The 16,547-nt window shown below is 24.3% G+C and overlaps 1 protein-coding gene across 4 annotated transcripts; it reads right to left on the bottom strand.

Moving 5' to 3' along the window:
* Window positions 1-3,960: 3,960 nt before the first annotated feature.
* LOC122499919 (RNA-binding protein cabeza-like) lies at window positions 3,961-16,546 on the bottom strand. Of its 4 annotated transcripts, none has more exons than XM_043608501.1 (8): window positions 16,372-16,546; window positions 15,661-16,041; window positions 13,325-13,415; window positions 11,703-11,734; window positions 7,486-7,628; window positions 6,946-7,301; window positions 4,790-5,101; window positions 3,961-4,433 (listed from the first exon to the last, which is right to left on the bottom strand). In XM_043608501.1, the coding sequence occupies exons 1-8, from the start codon at window positions 16,382-16,384 to the stop codon at window positions 4,394-4,396; spliced, it is 1,368 nt and encodes a 455-aa protein (XP_043464436.1). In that variant the 5' UTR covers window positions 16,385-16,546; the 3' UTR covers window positions 3,961-4,393. The 4 variants fall into 4 exon arrangements, with proteins under 4 accessions (XP_043464436.1, XP_043464439.1, XP_043464438.1 ...); XM_043608504.1 differs by having other exon boundaries at window positions 11,703-11,731; XM_043608503.1 differs by having other exon boundaries at window positions 3,961-4,430; window positions 16,372-16,545.
* Between the last annotated feature and the right edge of the window lies 1 nt (window position 16,547).

The following is a 16,547-nucleotide window of genomic DNA, read 5'->3' as shown; positions in this document are numbered from 1 at the left end:
ATTTCAAAATAGAATCATTAAATACAAATGATAAACATGATTTTTGTATCTGGAGTTTTTTCTCTCTTTTTTTTTTGTTTTGCATCGAGTTTTGTTATAAAAGTCTGCAAAAGATAATAATTAGCATTTTATTGAAAGAAATGCAAATTTTTTGATAAATAGAAGCATTGAAACAATGGGTGAAGGAATTTTGTTTTTCTCGCATTTTTTATTTTAAACCATCAATTTATATTTTAACGAGATTCATTAAAATACATCATGATTTATACCATAATAGATTATGCGCCATAATACAACTGCGATTACGTGTGTATATGCATCTAATTTGTCATGTAATTTGTATAAGAAATTGAAGGATTTCATTTCCACACTTTATGATTCTAATATTTATACTCTAGTGTATAATTTACCAAAGAAATAATAATAGAAAGGTGTGACACTTTTCATTGTCACATATGAAGTACATTTTTATTTTTCATCGTTATTTCTTTTAATTAATTATTTATAATATATTGAAAAAAGTTTAAATTTATTATTATGGTTCGCACTGACTCGGGAAAAATTATTTTAATTCATTATTATGATTATTAGGGTTTTTATTTTTTTTCATTATTATTACTTTTTTTATTATTACTACTATCATTATTATTACTATTTTTCATACAATTATTTTTATTATTATTATGTATTACTATTATTATTACCATTATTATTACAATTACTATTTTTACTGACATTATTACCAATTTAATTTTTATTTTTAAAATCAAAATTCATTTTTCTTATTTTAATTTAATTATTTGAATTGCATTGAATTAAATTGAAAGGAAATAAAAATTATTTTTTAATATACGACGCAATTATTATTATAACACGATTTGAAGTTTTTATTTCCCTTCATTTGAATGTTCTAAATTCTTACGTAATTTAAAAAATTTTATTTTTAAAAAATTAATGAATTTTTCCAACAAAAAATAAATTTTGTTTTTTTAATTAAATTTGGTTTTTAAATGTAAAGATAAATTTTATTTCTATAAAAAATGTTGAAGGAATTCATTTGTTTTAATTTAATTTATTAGAATTGAATTGAATTAAATTGAAAAAAAGAAAAAACATTATTAATATTATTATCAATATGATTTTAATTTTTAAAAACAAAGTTTTTTTTTAATCATTATTCAAATTGAATTGAATTAAATAAAAGAAAAGAAAAATTCTTTTTTAATACACGATTCCATTATTATTATTATAATGAAATTCGAATGTAACAAATAAATAATAAATTTTGTTTTAATAAAAAAAAAATTTTGTTTTTTAATTAAATTTTGTTTTTAGAAGTAAGATAAATTTTATTTCGGTCAAAAAATATTTTTTTTTTAAAGTAATTTAAATAATTTAAATAATTTCACAAAGAAAATTACGTAATTAGTAGAAAAAAAGACAATGAAAGAAGTAAATTTATTTTTGTTTAGGAATTTTTGACCGAAATAAAATTTATCTTACTTTTCAACAAAAAATTTAATTAAAAACCAAAATTTATTTTCTATTAAAATAAACTTTTATTAATTTTTTAAATCTCCGCAGAAAAGAACGTAAAATAAATATTTTACAATTTTGTAAATTATTTTTTAATACTTACCCGACGCAATAGGATCTATTATAATAGGATTTGAATTTAAGAAATAAATATCAAATTTCGTTCAATTGAAAGTTAAAAATTTTTACGTAACAATTGAAAAAAATAAATAAATTTTGTTTCAGCTATAAAATTATTTTCTTTTTTCAATTTAATTCGATTTAAAATTCTTAAATAAAATATTAATGAAATGTTTCAATGAAAAATAAATTTTGTTTTTTAAACGCAAGATTTTTATTTCCATCAAAAACTGTAAAAAAAATCCAATATTCTCTTTTTTCTTGTTTTTGCTCTTTTTGCTAAAATTTTGGCCGAAATAAAGTTTATTTTACCGTTAAAAACAAAATTTAACTTCTAAAAAAATTATTTTTCTTTAAAACAAAGTAGAATTTGAAAAAATATTTATTTTTATTTAAAACCCGTTAACTTGTAATAAATGAATAAATAAAACAAAATTTATTTATCTTGAAAATTTACGCAAAAAGTACGAAACTTCAAATTGAACGAAATTTACTATTTTTTAAATTCAAATCCTATTATAATAATAATTAATTCGCGTATTAAAAAATAATTTACAAAAAATTCCGTTTTAATTTACGTTCTTCTACATATTTTTCCGTAAATTTTATAAACTAAATTTCGTTTTAAAAATACATTTTAAAAATACGTTTTTTAAAATACACTTTTCAAAAATTAAATTTAAAAAGAAAACTAAAAAGTTTTCAGAAGTAAAATAATTTTCATTTCGATCAAAAATTGTAGAAAAAAAGAGTTCTCTTTTTCCACTAAAAAGAAGAGAATATTCTTATGGATAAAGAAAAATTACGAAATTAATAAGAAAAAAAAAGACAATTGAAAAAAAAGAGAATTTACGACAAATAAACAATGCTATACTTGGAGGAAAAAAAATGTGTTAGTGATTTCGTTTCTTTTCACGCTTCAACGTTCCAAGGTCTAAAAATCATGGTTTTCCAACTGTTCATTGTTTTATATTCGAATACGTATTCGTATATATATCTATAGAAGATATTAACTATACTCAGCCGCAAAACTGGCAGGTAATTTGTTTACCATAGGACAAAAGGAAAATTGAGATTCCTTCTCCCACTCCTCACTATTGTTATATACACGTGCATTCATTATCTCCCTCGTTTGGTTAAAGTGCTAAAAAGTATAATTGAAATTCCATCCAAAGATTTGCTTTCGAATTTTTTTTTCTTGGTCCATCAGGTAAAATACTCCGGAAAATAGAAGGAAATTCTCTCTCTCTCTCTCTCTCTTTTTTTTTTGGGCAAAAAGTTTCCCGCTGACCAATAATAATAAACCCTCAGGTATAAAGGGATGAGAATTTTTGGCTCGTGCGGCCAAGGGTTCAGTATTATCTTTTTTTTTTGTCCACTTTTTGTAATATATGAGGTAATAAAAAGAATACCTCGTTTTCCTTCCGGGGAAATGTTTCTCTTTCACTCGGGAAACTTTTAAATCTCCTCTTGGCTTATTTTTTTAAATCATCCTCCGATTATCTCTTTAGATAAGAAATGACTCACTTCTGATACAAGTCGTTTAATTTTACCTGTCAACATTTTCCAACAGGTGTTAAATTTCCATAAATTTATAAATTTTCACAGCTTTTTTCTTCTTTTTTCAAAACAAAAAAATTAATAATAAAATACCTAATAAAAACGAAATAATTATATTTTTATAATTTTTTTTAATTTACTTTATTTGGTTATTTTACTGTAATTGAAAATTTAATTATAATTAGCAAATTTTTGTGAATAATTTAATTCCTTAAATGAAAAAGTTGATGGTAGGGTGAGGCGGTGTCTGAATAAAACAAACATAATTAATTTTTCCGCCCCTTGCACCCTTTTGTGCGCCATGTGTTTGCCAGCCGCAGTTGTAAAAGGTTAAATCAATTAAACGAGCCGGGAAGGCCAAACCTTTTTGGTCTGCTTTTATAATCAGACAAAAAAAGCGATATCAGCTTTTAGACTCGCTGTCGACATGCTCAAGATTTTAATCACCACACTAATTTGTATGCATAATATTACTTTCAAACAAATTCTAAACTCTAATTCAACAAAATCGATCCGAATTTTCAAATTTTAATTACAAGAACTTTTCTTTACAAAAGTTCTTTACAAGTTTTTTTTTTACAAGCAATTCATGAAATTTAATTACCTTTAAATCCTAGTAAATCTAAACAATTAGACAAATTTAATTAAAAATTGCAACTTTTTTTTATTATTTTGCAAATTTTGATTATAATTATACGAATACTGAAATCAAAAGAATTTTGTGGATAATAGAAAAAAACAAAATTTTGGTTATAATACTTTACAGATATTTATTTTTACACAGCTAAGTGTTCACATCTAGTTTTGGAAAAAAAAAACTTACACAGCATAATAATGCTGATTTTTGAGACACAGTTTTTTTCTTTAATCATTATCCTAACTTAATGTAACTAATGTGTCAACTATTATTTATATTAACAGTCGTATTTTAATTTAATTCGTATTTGATGACAATGACTGACAAAATTAAAAAAAAAAAATCTAAATTTAAAAATTTACTTGTTAAGATTCCGACAATCATTTAACGATTGTTTTTACACGAGTCACTTAAGATTGCAAGTACAAAAATTTTTTTTAATGAAACGTAAAAAAAAACACCGTACATGCTTGCGTCATTTCGAAAATATACACGCTATGCAAAATTTTACGCAAATGCATCATCTTCATTCGTGGAGAGTTAATAGGGTCGTTGACGATCGCGATCTCTGTCCCCTCTTCTAGAAGAAAGGTTAATTTTTTTTAGAATAGGGAAAGGAAAAATTAAAATAATTTAAATTAAATTTCTTTAGATTCGAACTTATTGAGGAAAAATTCATTAGGTTTCGAAAATATTATATTCATTGTTACTACTTAAATAAATTTAATTAATTAATTAATATAATTTAATTTATTACTTGAAAATCAAATACAATTTCAATTATTATAATATTTATAATATTTATAATATTTATTATATTTATTATTATAATACTTCAATAAAAAAACGAAAAGACCAAATGGTCACTTTTTGGTGAATAATTTAATTTTAAAAATGGAAATTTGTAAAATTATGATGGAACGAAGCGACACTTACGATCCGCCTCTCATTGGACCTCCTCTGCCTCCGCGGCCACCTCCTCTGTCGCCTCCGCGACCTCCTCGGTCTCCTCCACGACCACCACGGTCACCGCCGCGGAAACCACCGCCGCCACCTCTTCCACCCCTATCTCCACGACCTCCGCGATCTCCTCCTCGGAATCCGCCACCACCGCGTCCACCGCCACCTCTTCCTCCGCGACCGCCGCCGCCTCCACCACCTCCCATTCCCTCAGGTTTTGCGCTCTTGCACAAATTGCACTGATCGCGCCAAGCGAAATTTGTATTGCCACAGTCTTGATTCGAACACCTTGAAAAATAAATTTTTTCATTAAAATTTGAAAATTAAATTTAAAACTAAATTTAGAAATTGAAAAAAACCTTAAAAATCAATAAATTAATAAAAACTGTATAGTAATTAAACTTAAAAACTAAACTTAATAATTAAGAAATTAACTTTCAAAATTATAATTAAAAACTAAATTTACATATTAAACATAGAAATCTAATTTACAAATGAATCTTTAAAATCAAAATTAGAAACAAAATTTAGAAATTAAATTTAAAAATCAATATTAAAACCTGAATCCACAGGGTGGTCACAAGTTTCAGTTTATAAATTTCCCTGACATTAAAATTATTTTCCCAGATAAAATTCTCTTTACAGAAAAATATGAGAGTTTACGGAAAATGAGTAAAATTTATGAATTTTAATAATTTCTAAAATTTATAATTATAACCTTCTTTGAATTTAACTATTTTCTACAAAAAATCAACTTTATCTCTAAAACGATTATTTTAAATAATTTTTCCAACTGTCCATTTTTTTTTTCTTAAGTTATTAAGATATAATATTTTCAAACAATTATAAAAAACAAATTCTTACAAATAGTTTTTTAAAACTATTTTTGAATAATTTTTGAAAGATAATAGTTTTTTATACAATTGCAAAATTTCCAAACAATTGAAATTTGGTAAAATCTTTTAAAAATAATTTGATTTTTGAAAAATATTAATAAAAATCAAATTTTTAAAGAATTTTAATTACGAATAGGAACTTTAATGGAATAGGAATTTTAATGTAATTTTTTGAAAATAATTGAACTTCTTAAATGAATTTGTGTATAATTTAAAAAAACTAATTAATTTTTTCATGGATTTTAATTAAAAATTGTTAACATGATTTTTTTCCGAAATTGTTAAAAATAATTCTAAAATGTTATTATTTTTTGTAAGTATTTGAATTTTCAGAAATATGTATTTGAAAATATTGAATTTTTAAAAATTAGAAGCTAATTTTAATTAATTTTTATTCTTAAAATTACATTTAAAGATTTTTCATTAAAATTTTTGATAAATAATTCAATTATTTACCATATTTGCAAAAAAAATTCTTAAAAAGTTGACTTTCAAAAATTGTAACAAAATAGTTTTTGAAACATTTATTTATAGTTATTTTTCGCACCATAAAAATCTAAATAAGTTGCATTTTATACTAAAAATGTGGTATTTCGTTGCAATATTTGTAAAAAAAAGTCGAAAAAGTCGCAATTTTTGAAAATAATTTGAAAAAGTCTCAATTTTCTTCATTTTTCTGACATTTCCCTGACTTTACAGACATGTGGCCACCCTGATTTAATAATTAAAATTAAAATCTATATTCAGAAATTAAATTTTAAAATAAATTTCAAAAATTAAATTAACAATGATTAATCTTAAAAAATTAAAATTAAAAACCAAATTAGTAATTAAAATGAAAAACAAATATAAAAATTTGTTAAAAACTAAATTTAGAAATAAAAACTAAAAACTAAATATAAAAATTAAATTTTTAAATTAAACTTAGAGATTAAATTCCGAAATTCAATTCGAAAATTAAATGTACAAATTAAACTTAAAAATCATAAATGAAAACTAAATTTAAAAAAAATTTCGAAACTAAATTTAAAAAAAAAAATAAAACTAGAAAGTAAATAAAAAATATATCACTGAATAAGTGATACATTTAAAATTAAAGAAGAATTAAAAAATTCTGTTTTAAAATTACAAGAAATAAAACATTTCCTTCGTAAATAAGAATAACTAAAAAAAATGTCTGAATGAAAGTGACTAATTACTACTAGATACAAAAATAGAAAAAAAAATACTAATTACCTCCAATCGGCACCGCGTCCACCTCCGTCACGTCTGTCGTCACCGCCTCCACGGCTGTCATCACGATCACCACCGCGACCACCGAATCCGCCGCCTCCACGGCCTCGTCCACCACCTCCGCGACCACCACCACCGCCGCCACCACCACCACCTCCACGGCCTCCAGACCAACTACTTTTGTGTTGAGCAATTTGTACTTTAATCGTGAATCCCTTAAAGTCCTTATTGTCGAACCATTCTATGGCCGATCGGGCCGCATTCAGATCCTCATAAGTGACTGTGGCCTCTCCTTTTGGCTTGCCGGTGTTTTTGTCTTTATACACCCAAATTTTCGGCTTTCCGGTCTTCTTGTCATTCTACGAAAAAGAAAAAGTATTTTAATAAAACTAGTAAAATTAAAAGGAGTAATTTAATGAATCTAATTTATTAAACACTTATAAACTAAAAGAGAAATTCAAAAAGTATGTAAACAATTATATCGTTTCCATATTTTTTTTTCGCCGTAAAATAATAACAGTTATTATAATTAGTCCTCGTTACCTTAATGACACCAATTGCTCCAAAGTGCTGGCAAATTTCTTCTTCAGATACTGTTGGGTCCATTCCAGAAACGAAAATCGTATCTTCTTGTGTAACCATTCCATCACCACTGCCACCACCACCTCGGTCACCGCCATATCCTCCTGCAATATCGCAATTATTATTATCACGTCATTATAAATTTGAGCCCTAATCAAAAATTAAAAAAATACTTTTCATATTTGATCTAAACTGATCTTTTCATTTTTTTTAGCTTCTAATAGTTACTTGTTTTTTTTTCATTAAAAATTCTCTTTGCATTTTATATTTTACTTTTTACTTTTCATAGAGAATTTGAAAATTCTCTTTACATTTTATATTTTACTTTTTACTTTTCATACTTGATCTGAACTGATCTTTTTTTTAGCTTCTAATAATTACTTGTTTTTTTCCTTGAAAATTCTCTTTACATTTTATATTTGATCTAAACGGATCTTTTTTTTCTTCTAATAATTCTGTTTTTTTTTACATTGAAAATTATCTTTACAGAATTTAGTTTTTATTCAACAAAATAAATATGTTTTGTTGAATAAAAACTAAATTCTTCATGTAAATATTCCATTTTATAAACTTAATTATTATCATTTACCAAATCATTTTCTCATTCAATATTGTTTTCAAATTTTATTTTATTTTAATTAGCTTAATTTATATTTTTTTTATTACTTCTACTTTGTTTAATTAAAAATTATCTTTGAATTTTATAATTATTTTTTATATTTTGTTGAATAAAACCTAAATTCTTTTTTGTAAATATTCCATTTCATAGACTTAATTCTTTTCTTCCAAATCATTTTTTCAGTCAATATTATTTTCAATTTTATTTAATTAGCTTAATTTTCTTCAATGCTTCTCTTTTTGTCACTCTATACACTCTTCAATATAAATTATTTTCTCCACCAAATTTTACCATATACGTTTAAATTATCTATTTTCCGTTACCAAACTTCTTTTTTAATTTTCGACACACTCTAATTTCCTCTAATTAAATAAATAGAAAAATTGCTCTAATTATTAAATACTTGTCAAAAAGGACAAGTATAAAAAAAATATTTTTCAAAATCATTGTTTGTTTTATTATTTTTTGTTTAAAAAATATATTAAAAAAAATTTTTTGTTAATAAAATATTTATTTTTGCGGTATAAAGAAAATAAAGTTAAAGTTTTTCTACTGTCGTTTCCTTTCTTCTCCATTTTTCGTTATGAAAAAAATTGCACACTCGATAATAACTCAATTGTCGGTGTGGCAATATCGTGAGTAAAAAAATGACTAGTTTACTAATTTTATTATTAAAACTCATTTGTTGAATTACTTAATGGTCCTGTATGTTGACAATTCATTTATTTCAATTTCAATTCCACCACTTAAAAATAATTTATTTTAGATTAATTATATACGTCTTAGAAATAAACCAACTTTTTTTCTCGTTCTGTAATTTTTCGTATTACGAAAAATTATTATAACCTTCATTTTTTTTTACAAATACCTCAAACAATATTTCTTAAACACCTTCATTTAATTTCAAAATGGGAACCAGTTTTTTTTTCTAAACTTATCGTTTTACTTATTTTAAACCTACATAAATTTTTTTTTGTTAAAACCAGACCTTTTTTGTTTTTTAATCGATTTTTATAAGTTTTTCTTTATATTTTTGTTAATTATAATTAATAATAACTCGTGTAGTTTTGCGATAATTGCCCTAATTTCTCTTGATATTTTTTCTTTCTTGGAATGAAATTTAATAATTTAGACTTTTTTTTTGTAAAAACCAGATAATTTTGTAGACCTTTTATTGTTTTTTAATCGACTTTTATGTTTTTCTATATATATATTTTTTTGTTAATTATAATTAATAATAACTCGTGTAGTTTTACGATAATTCACCTAATTTCTTTTTTTTTTCTTGGAATAAAATTTAATAATCTAGACTTAAATCTATCGTAGGGAAACACAAGGTTGCGGCTTTACATACAAAAGGGCTGCAAGGAGAAGTTTTCCCTTTTCATTTTCCTACAATCGCTTCTTTTTTTTTAGACGACAAAAATGTTAATTGCTTATTGAAAGTACTTTTTTTTACCAGTTGTCTTGAAATTGACAACGAATTCCGCCACTTTTGCTTTTTTTGCAAAATTACACTCGCAATATTTAATAATTAATAACACTAATAAAAAAGGTAAATTCATTTTTCTCAATTGAACCAAAAAAACAATAAAAAATAATTCTAAACTTATTTAGAAAAAAATTCTAAATTTCAATTTTAAAACTTAGAAAAAGAATTCTAAATTTCCAATTTTAAACTTGGAAAAAAATTCGATTAATGTTAATTTATCATCAATTAATTAATCAGGGTTGCTACAAAAATTTCAAATTTAAACCTTTTCGAAATTCAACAACTTATAATAATTTAAATATCCAACAAATTTTCTAGACAAGATAAAATTTAATTACTTACAAAATTTTTTAATAAAATTCTTCACAAGAATTCAATTATTTTTACAAGTAATAAAATTTTTCACGTGAATTCAATTTTTTTTAAAAAATGTAACAAAATTCGTATTGTAGGAATTTAATTATTCTCATAAAAACAATAAAATTCTTCACAGAATTTCAATTACATAAAACAAAATGTAATAAAAGTCGTTGCAAGAATTCAATTATTTTCATAAATAACAATATTTTTCACAAGATTTTAATTTTTTTTTTTTAATTTATTAAAAATTCGTCGCAAGAATTCAATTATTTTTAATAATTTTTGAAAAAGTTTAATTCAATTCAAATAATTCTAATTCTTCAAAATTGTTAGTTAAAAGTATCAAAAATTCAAATTTTCAAAAATTTTAATTTGAAACCTTTTCAAAATTCAATTATTTCCTAAAATTCATGTTATAATGCTTTTAATATTCAATTGTTATCTAAAATGTTAACTAAAATTTATTTTTAAATCAATTTTTATTTGAAAATTCTACAACAAAATTTTTTAAAAATTGAATTTTCTCCATGATTTGTAATAAAATTTTTAAGAAAAATTACATTTTTTGAGGAATTTGAATAAAATTGTAATATAAATAATTAAAATCCGGCAGTGAGTTTTATTATTTATGAAAATAATTGAAATCTCACGAAGAATTTATTAAATTTTTCCAAAATAATTGAATTCTTGCAATGAATTAAATTTTTTTTAAATAATTGAATTTCTTTGAATATTTTATTATTTACCAAAAATAATTGAATTATATTTCTTTTTCCAACAGGAATTAAAATATTTATAAACGATTTCGATTAAATTCTTATACAGAATTTTATTACAATTTTTTTTAATGATTGAATTCTTTTGTAATGTTGTATTAAAATAGTAGATATTGGAAATTATTGCTTTGAGGAAATTTTCTGAAAGTAACTGAAATTTTGCTAAGAATGTTATTAAAATTTTTGAAAATAATTGAATTTTTTGGACAAATTTTATTAAAATTTTTAAGAATAATTGTACTTTTCGAGGAATTCGATTAAAATTTTTTCTGAATTGAATTAAAAATAATTAAAATTTTTCGATGAGTTTTATTATTTATGAAATTAATTAAATTATTACGAAGAAGTTTATAACAAAATTTGTAAATCCAACTCTTTTAAAATTCAATTAATTTTGAAATATTGAAGTTAAATTATTCATTAGATAATTTATAATTAAAATTTTTCTGATAATTCTTCAATAATTATGTTATGTAACAAGAAATTATTATCAGAAATTGAAAAAATTGTAATTCAGAATTTTCTGATGAACTCTAAAAATTTAATTTTTTCCAGTACTTTTAATTAAATTCCCTGAATTCTCTAACCTGTGTCAACTCTGTTAATTGATGATTAATTAAAGAGATGAATAAAATTAAAAATTGACGATTTCGACTGACGAATGAAATTTTCATCAGAAACCTTTTTTTTAACGTGTTAACACAAATTTGAACAATAAATCTAAAACACTTAATCGAAAAAGGAAAAAAATAGAAAAAAATATTTTGTAACTTAAGTTGTATAGTTTCCCTGAAGAAAGCGTAGTATTGTTTTTTTTATTGGCAGCCCTTTCATATAATAATACGAGTAACCGAGTATTTTAAATTGTAAAATATTATAGATTGAATGCGTGAATAGCACCAGACTAGTACAGACAGTCTGGTGCATTTACCTTTGTTATAACCACCACGGCCACCGCCACTGCTAAAACACAGAAGCAGATAAACCAATGAGACGACTCATGGAACAGATAGATTGATTGATTGATCGATGCGTGGCGATTCATATGCTGGTCGCCACCCTCTCTTCTTGATGTACCTACTGTCTAAATGTCTTTTAGTCACCACATTACAATTTTTTTTCATTTCTTTATTCGACTCTTTGTGTTGATGCGTCGTTTAAAGCACACAGACTTTTTTCTCATTTCTCTCTTTCTCTCTCTTCTTTCACAACGTCACGTTCGTCACAGTCTCGTCCAGTTCCATCCACATTATTCAGTCTTCGGAAAAATTAAATCGTCATTAAAAAAAATTCATTATCTGAGAAAAAATCAAATTTTAACCATTAATCATTTTGTTAAATTATTCCTTTTTTTTATTTTGGATTCTATTTTGTAATTTATTGAAATAATTTTTAAATCATTAAGTTACTAGAAAATTTTTTTAGTTATTAAAAACGAAAGAATTCTTTTTTTTTAAAGACGATTTTTTTTGCGCGAAGAAAACCTGAAAATCATTCGACAAACAAAGCATGAATAAAGTGTAATAAAATATTCAGAAAAAAAAAGTCCCACACAATATAACAAGTCTGCGACATTACGGCTCTTGAAAAGCGGTCAAGTATGAAGGGGAGGAATTTAAATACTTTAGGGGAGAAAAAGTCGATAAGGTATTTTTTTGATGACCTTCGAATTTCTTTCTCGTCGGCTCCTATTATTATATTTTACCAAAAATATTACTTTTGGAGAAAAAAAATTTTTGTTAATTGTTAAATACGACAAAAAAGGAAGTGTTGGGATTAAAAAACAAAAAAAAATCCTTTACAAATTAGAAAAAAAAACAAACACTAAAAAACAAAAAAAATAAATTAAATTTCTTGTATTTCGAAAAAATGATAGGTATTCGCAACTACAAACAGCAGTGTGTTAGCTTGTCACAAGTGACAAAGGAACTAAAATGCAGTAAATAATTTTAGACGACGGCTTAAATTATGGCGATCGTCACAACCTGCGTTTCGAATAATCCTTTTTTTTCCAGTCAAAAAAAAAAAAACAGATTTTTCACGCAATCCTAAACGTTTTCGCATTTTGTCGAAAAGAATCGTCAAAATAAACGTTATTGTTGCAGCACCAAAGGCGACATATTAAATTTGCCAGCCATACATTTTTGAATTTGTGATACAGATTCAGTATGCGGTATTTGTCATAATATAACCATATTATTATTATTATTACTTTTTTTTGTCAATTGTCATATACAACCTGTTTCATTTTTACCTTCTTACCAGTAAATATCTGTGTGTTAAACCTGTAGACACACTTCAAATCACATTAAAACCCAAGGGACGTAAAATACCATATTATTTATAAATATACATGTTTTTTTTTGCAATTTGCATTAAATGCAGATCGTTACCTTTTTTATTACAATTCTTTTTTTTATGCTGTGAAAATTTTAAATTATTTCTCAAGTCAAGAAGTTTTTTTTTTCTCTTTTGAGGTTCATTGGATTGTTTTTTTTTTTTTTAATTTCTTCGCAAATTTTTATTTAAGGTGGAAAAATTAAGACAACTTACTTGTATCCGCCACTTGAACGATCTCCGTAGCTTCCTCGATCGCCTCCGTATCGATTGCCACCGCCGCCACCTCCTCCTCCACCACCCTGGTCTGTAAACATTTTCGATTTTTAATTTCATAATCATAATTCTATTTAAAATTCTAATCTCGATTCTGATAATAATTCTAATTCCAATTTTATTTCTAATTATGATTATAATTCTAATTACAGGCCTCGCACTCGATAATTAATTTTAAAAAAGTAGCTTAAAGTCTGAAAAAAGTAGCTATCGAAAAATTTGACAACTTAAAAAAACTCGTTTTAAACGATTCGCATAATTCCCAAAAATTTGATTCTGTATTTCATTTTAATAACTTTTTCTAATTAACATAGAAAATATATATCCTTTTTTTCTTATCCTGATAATAATTTCAATACTGAATTTTTTAAAAATTCAATTATTTTCTAAATTTTTGGTTAGAATTCTCTAAAAATATATTTAAAAATAATTTTTAAAAATACGTAAAATTCTTTAAGATGTAAAATTTATTTCAATTACATTTCACATTTCCAAATAATTAGAAATTTAATTTAATCTTTTTAAATTATTTAAGTATCTAGATAAAATTTTAATTACAATTTTTCAAAACAAAATTTTTTTCATAATTTCTAAATTAAACTACATTCAAAACTTGAATCATAATTTTTGTTAAATAAATATTTAAATACCTATTTATTTTTTTACAGCAATTAAAATATTTTAAATGATTTACAAAGAATTTTATTATTAATATTTTGGAAAAATTTGAATTTTTTAAAATTGTATTAAAAATAATTAAAATCCTGCAATGAGTTTTATTATTTATAAAAATAATTGAATTTTCAAGAAGAATTTCTTAAAACGTTTCAAAATAATTGAATTTTCAAGAAGAATTCTTTAATAATATTGTAAATAATTGAATTTTTACAAAGAATTTTATTAATATTTTGGAAAAATTTGAATTTTTTAAAATTGTATTAAAAATAATTGAAATCCTGCAAAGAGTTTTATTATTTATAAAAATAATTGAATTCTTGCGAAGATTTTTCTTAAAACGTTTCAAAATAATTGAATTTTCAAAAAGAATTTCTTAAAACGTTTGAAAATAATTGATTTTTCAAGAAGAATTTCTTAAAACGTTTGAAAATAATTGAATTTTCAAGAAGAATTTCTTAAAACTTTTCAAAATAATTGAATTTTCAAAAAGAATTCTATAATAATTGTAAATAATTGAATTTTTACAAAGAATTTTATTATTAATATTTTGGAAAAATTTGAATTTTTAAAAATTGTATTAAAAATAATTGAAATCCTGCAAAGAGTTTTATTATTTATAAAAATAATTGAATTTAATTGATTTATTTGTCCCTATACATTTTTTTTAATTTGTTTTGTTTTTTTTTATTCATCTTTGTACAATTTTATGTTTTCAATATTTTATACGCGTTTATTTTTATTTTTTTTTTTATATATCCGTTTATAATTTTATCTTTTGACTTTTTAAACTTCTTAAAATTTTTGTTTTTTATTGTTGTTGTGCTGTTAATTCCGCTTTTATATTGAAATAGTTTTAAATTTTTTAACTATTGACGCAGGAGAACCGCAGACACAGAACAAAGTCGCAGCAGCGATAGAGTTGGAGCGCCTCCCTCGAAGGCTAAAGTCTTACGACAGTTCCGAGGGAGGGTAAAGGGCTCCAAAAGAAGGGTTACGGGTTTTAGTGGGTCGGGCTGGTAGTAGGTCGCCAGTTTATTAAATTTATTATAACATTTATTTATTTATCCTTTTTTTTAAATTCCCTTTTTTTTATTTTACCAACCCCACATAACCTTGGAGTGCGGAATCCAAGGTATCTGTAAACAGATTTCCCAAAATTCCCTAAGCAAAAAAAAAAAAAAAAAAAATAATTGAATTTTCATAGAAATTTTATTATTTGTGAAAATAATTGAATTCTAGCAAAGAATTTTATAAAATTGTATGAAAATTGTAAATAATTGAATTTTTACAAAGAGTTTTATTATTTATGAAAATAATTGAATTTTTGCGAAGCATTTCCTTAAAAATTTTGAAAATAAATGAATATCTAAGAAAAATGATATAAAATTGTATGAAAATTGTAAGTAATTGGATTTCTCCAAGGAAAATTGTATTTTAAATATTTGAATTCCTGTGAAAATAGTAAGTGTTAGTATACAGAATTGCGAAGCCTCTGTAATTGCTTCTAGTTATAATTCTAATGGTTCAGGAAAAATTGTAAAAGAAAAATAAATGTGGGAAAATTGGTAAAATGTTTGTAGATAAAAAGAAAAACTTACTGTTACCATAGCCCCCTGAACCTCCTCCTCCTCGGTTGTAACCTCCGCCGCTGCCGCCTCCACCTCCACCACCGCCGCTTCCATAACTACTACCTCCGTAATTATTACTATTATTGTTGCTAGAACCACCGCTGGATCCGTAACTGCTTTGGCCATAACTACCCTGACTTTGGGATTGATTATAATCTTGACCACTGCTGTTATTTCCACCATAACTGCTGTTGTAATTCTGATAATTTCCACCACTTGGCGGGGGTTGACTATATTGACTGTAATTAGTCGAAGCACCCGATGGAGGTGGATACGATGTATCCTGAGCTACTGGAGGAGGCTGACTGTATTGTCCATAATTTTGCTGTTGCTGCTGATAAGCAGCATATTCTGCCAAAAAGAAAGACTCCCAATGACCAAACAAAAAAAACAAGCATCTATTTCCAAATCTCATTCGCATCTCAATTTTCATCAATTATTTCCGCTTTAATCGAATTTCAAATATCAATTCCAAAATTAAAATAACAAAACTAAAATAACAAACATCTTTTTCATTTAATTAGAGCAAAAAAAGTTCATTTTTGATAAAAATTATAAACCGGACATCGAAAGCGTCTCGATGCCAAAAAAAAAGAATTGAACCTCCATATTTATTACAAACGATTGTCAATGGAAAGCAATTTTCACACGAAGAATTTTATCAATTTTTTGAAAACTTACGGCTGTCCGTCATTGTTTCGCCCTTCTCGGTATCCTCGAATTTGAAAATTCGTCAGGAATTCCTCGGGAAAATGATAATTAAATCACAATTTCACACGTAGACAAAATACAACTTCAATGACAAAAATACCTCTGCTGATTGTCGATAGTCGGAAAAGGAAACCACCCTCACCGAG

The sequence above is a fragment of the Leptopilina heterotoma genome, unplaced genomic scaffold (genome assembly GCF_015476425.1).
Source record: "Leptopilina heterotoma isolate Lh14 unplaced genomic scaffold, ASM1547642v1 Lhet_18, whole genome shotgun sequence".
NCBI classification, from domain to species: domain Eukaryota; kingdom Metazoa; phylum Arthropoda; class Insecta; order Hymenoptera; family Figitidae; genus Leptopilina; species Leptopilina heterotoma.
This window is presented reverse-complemented; position numbering and strand designations above follow the sequence as displayed.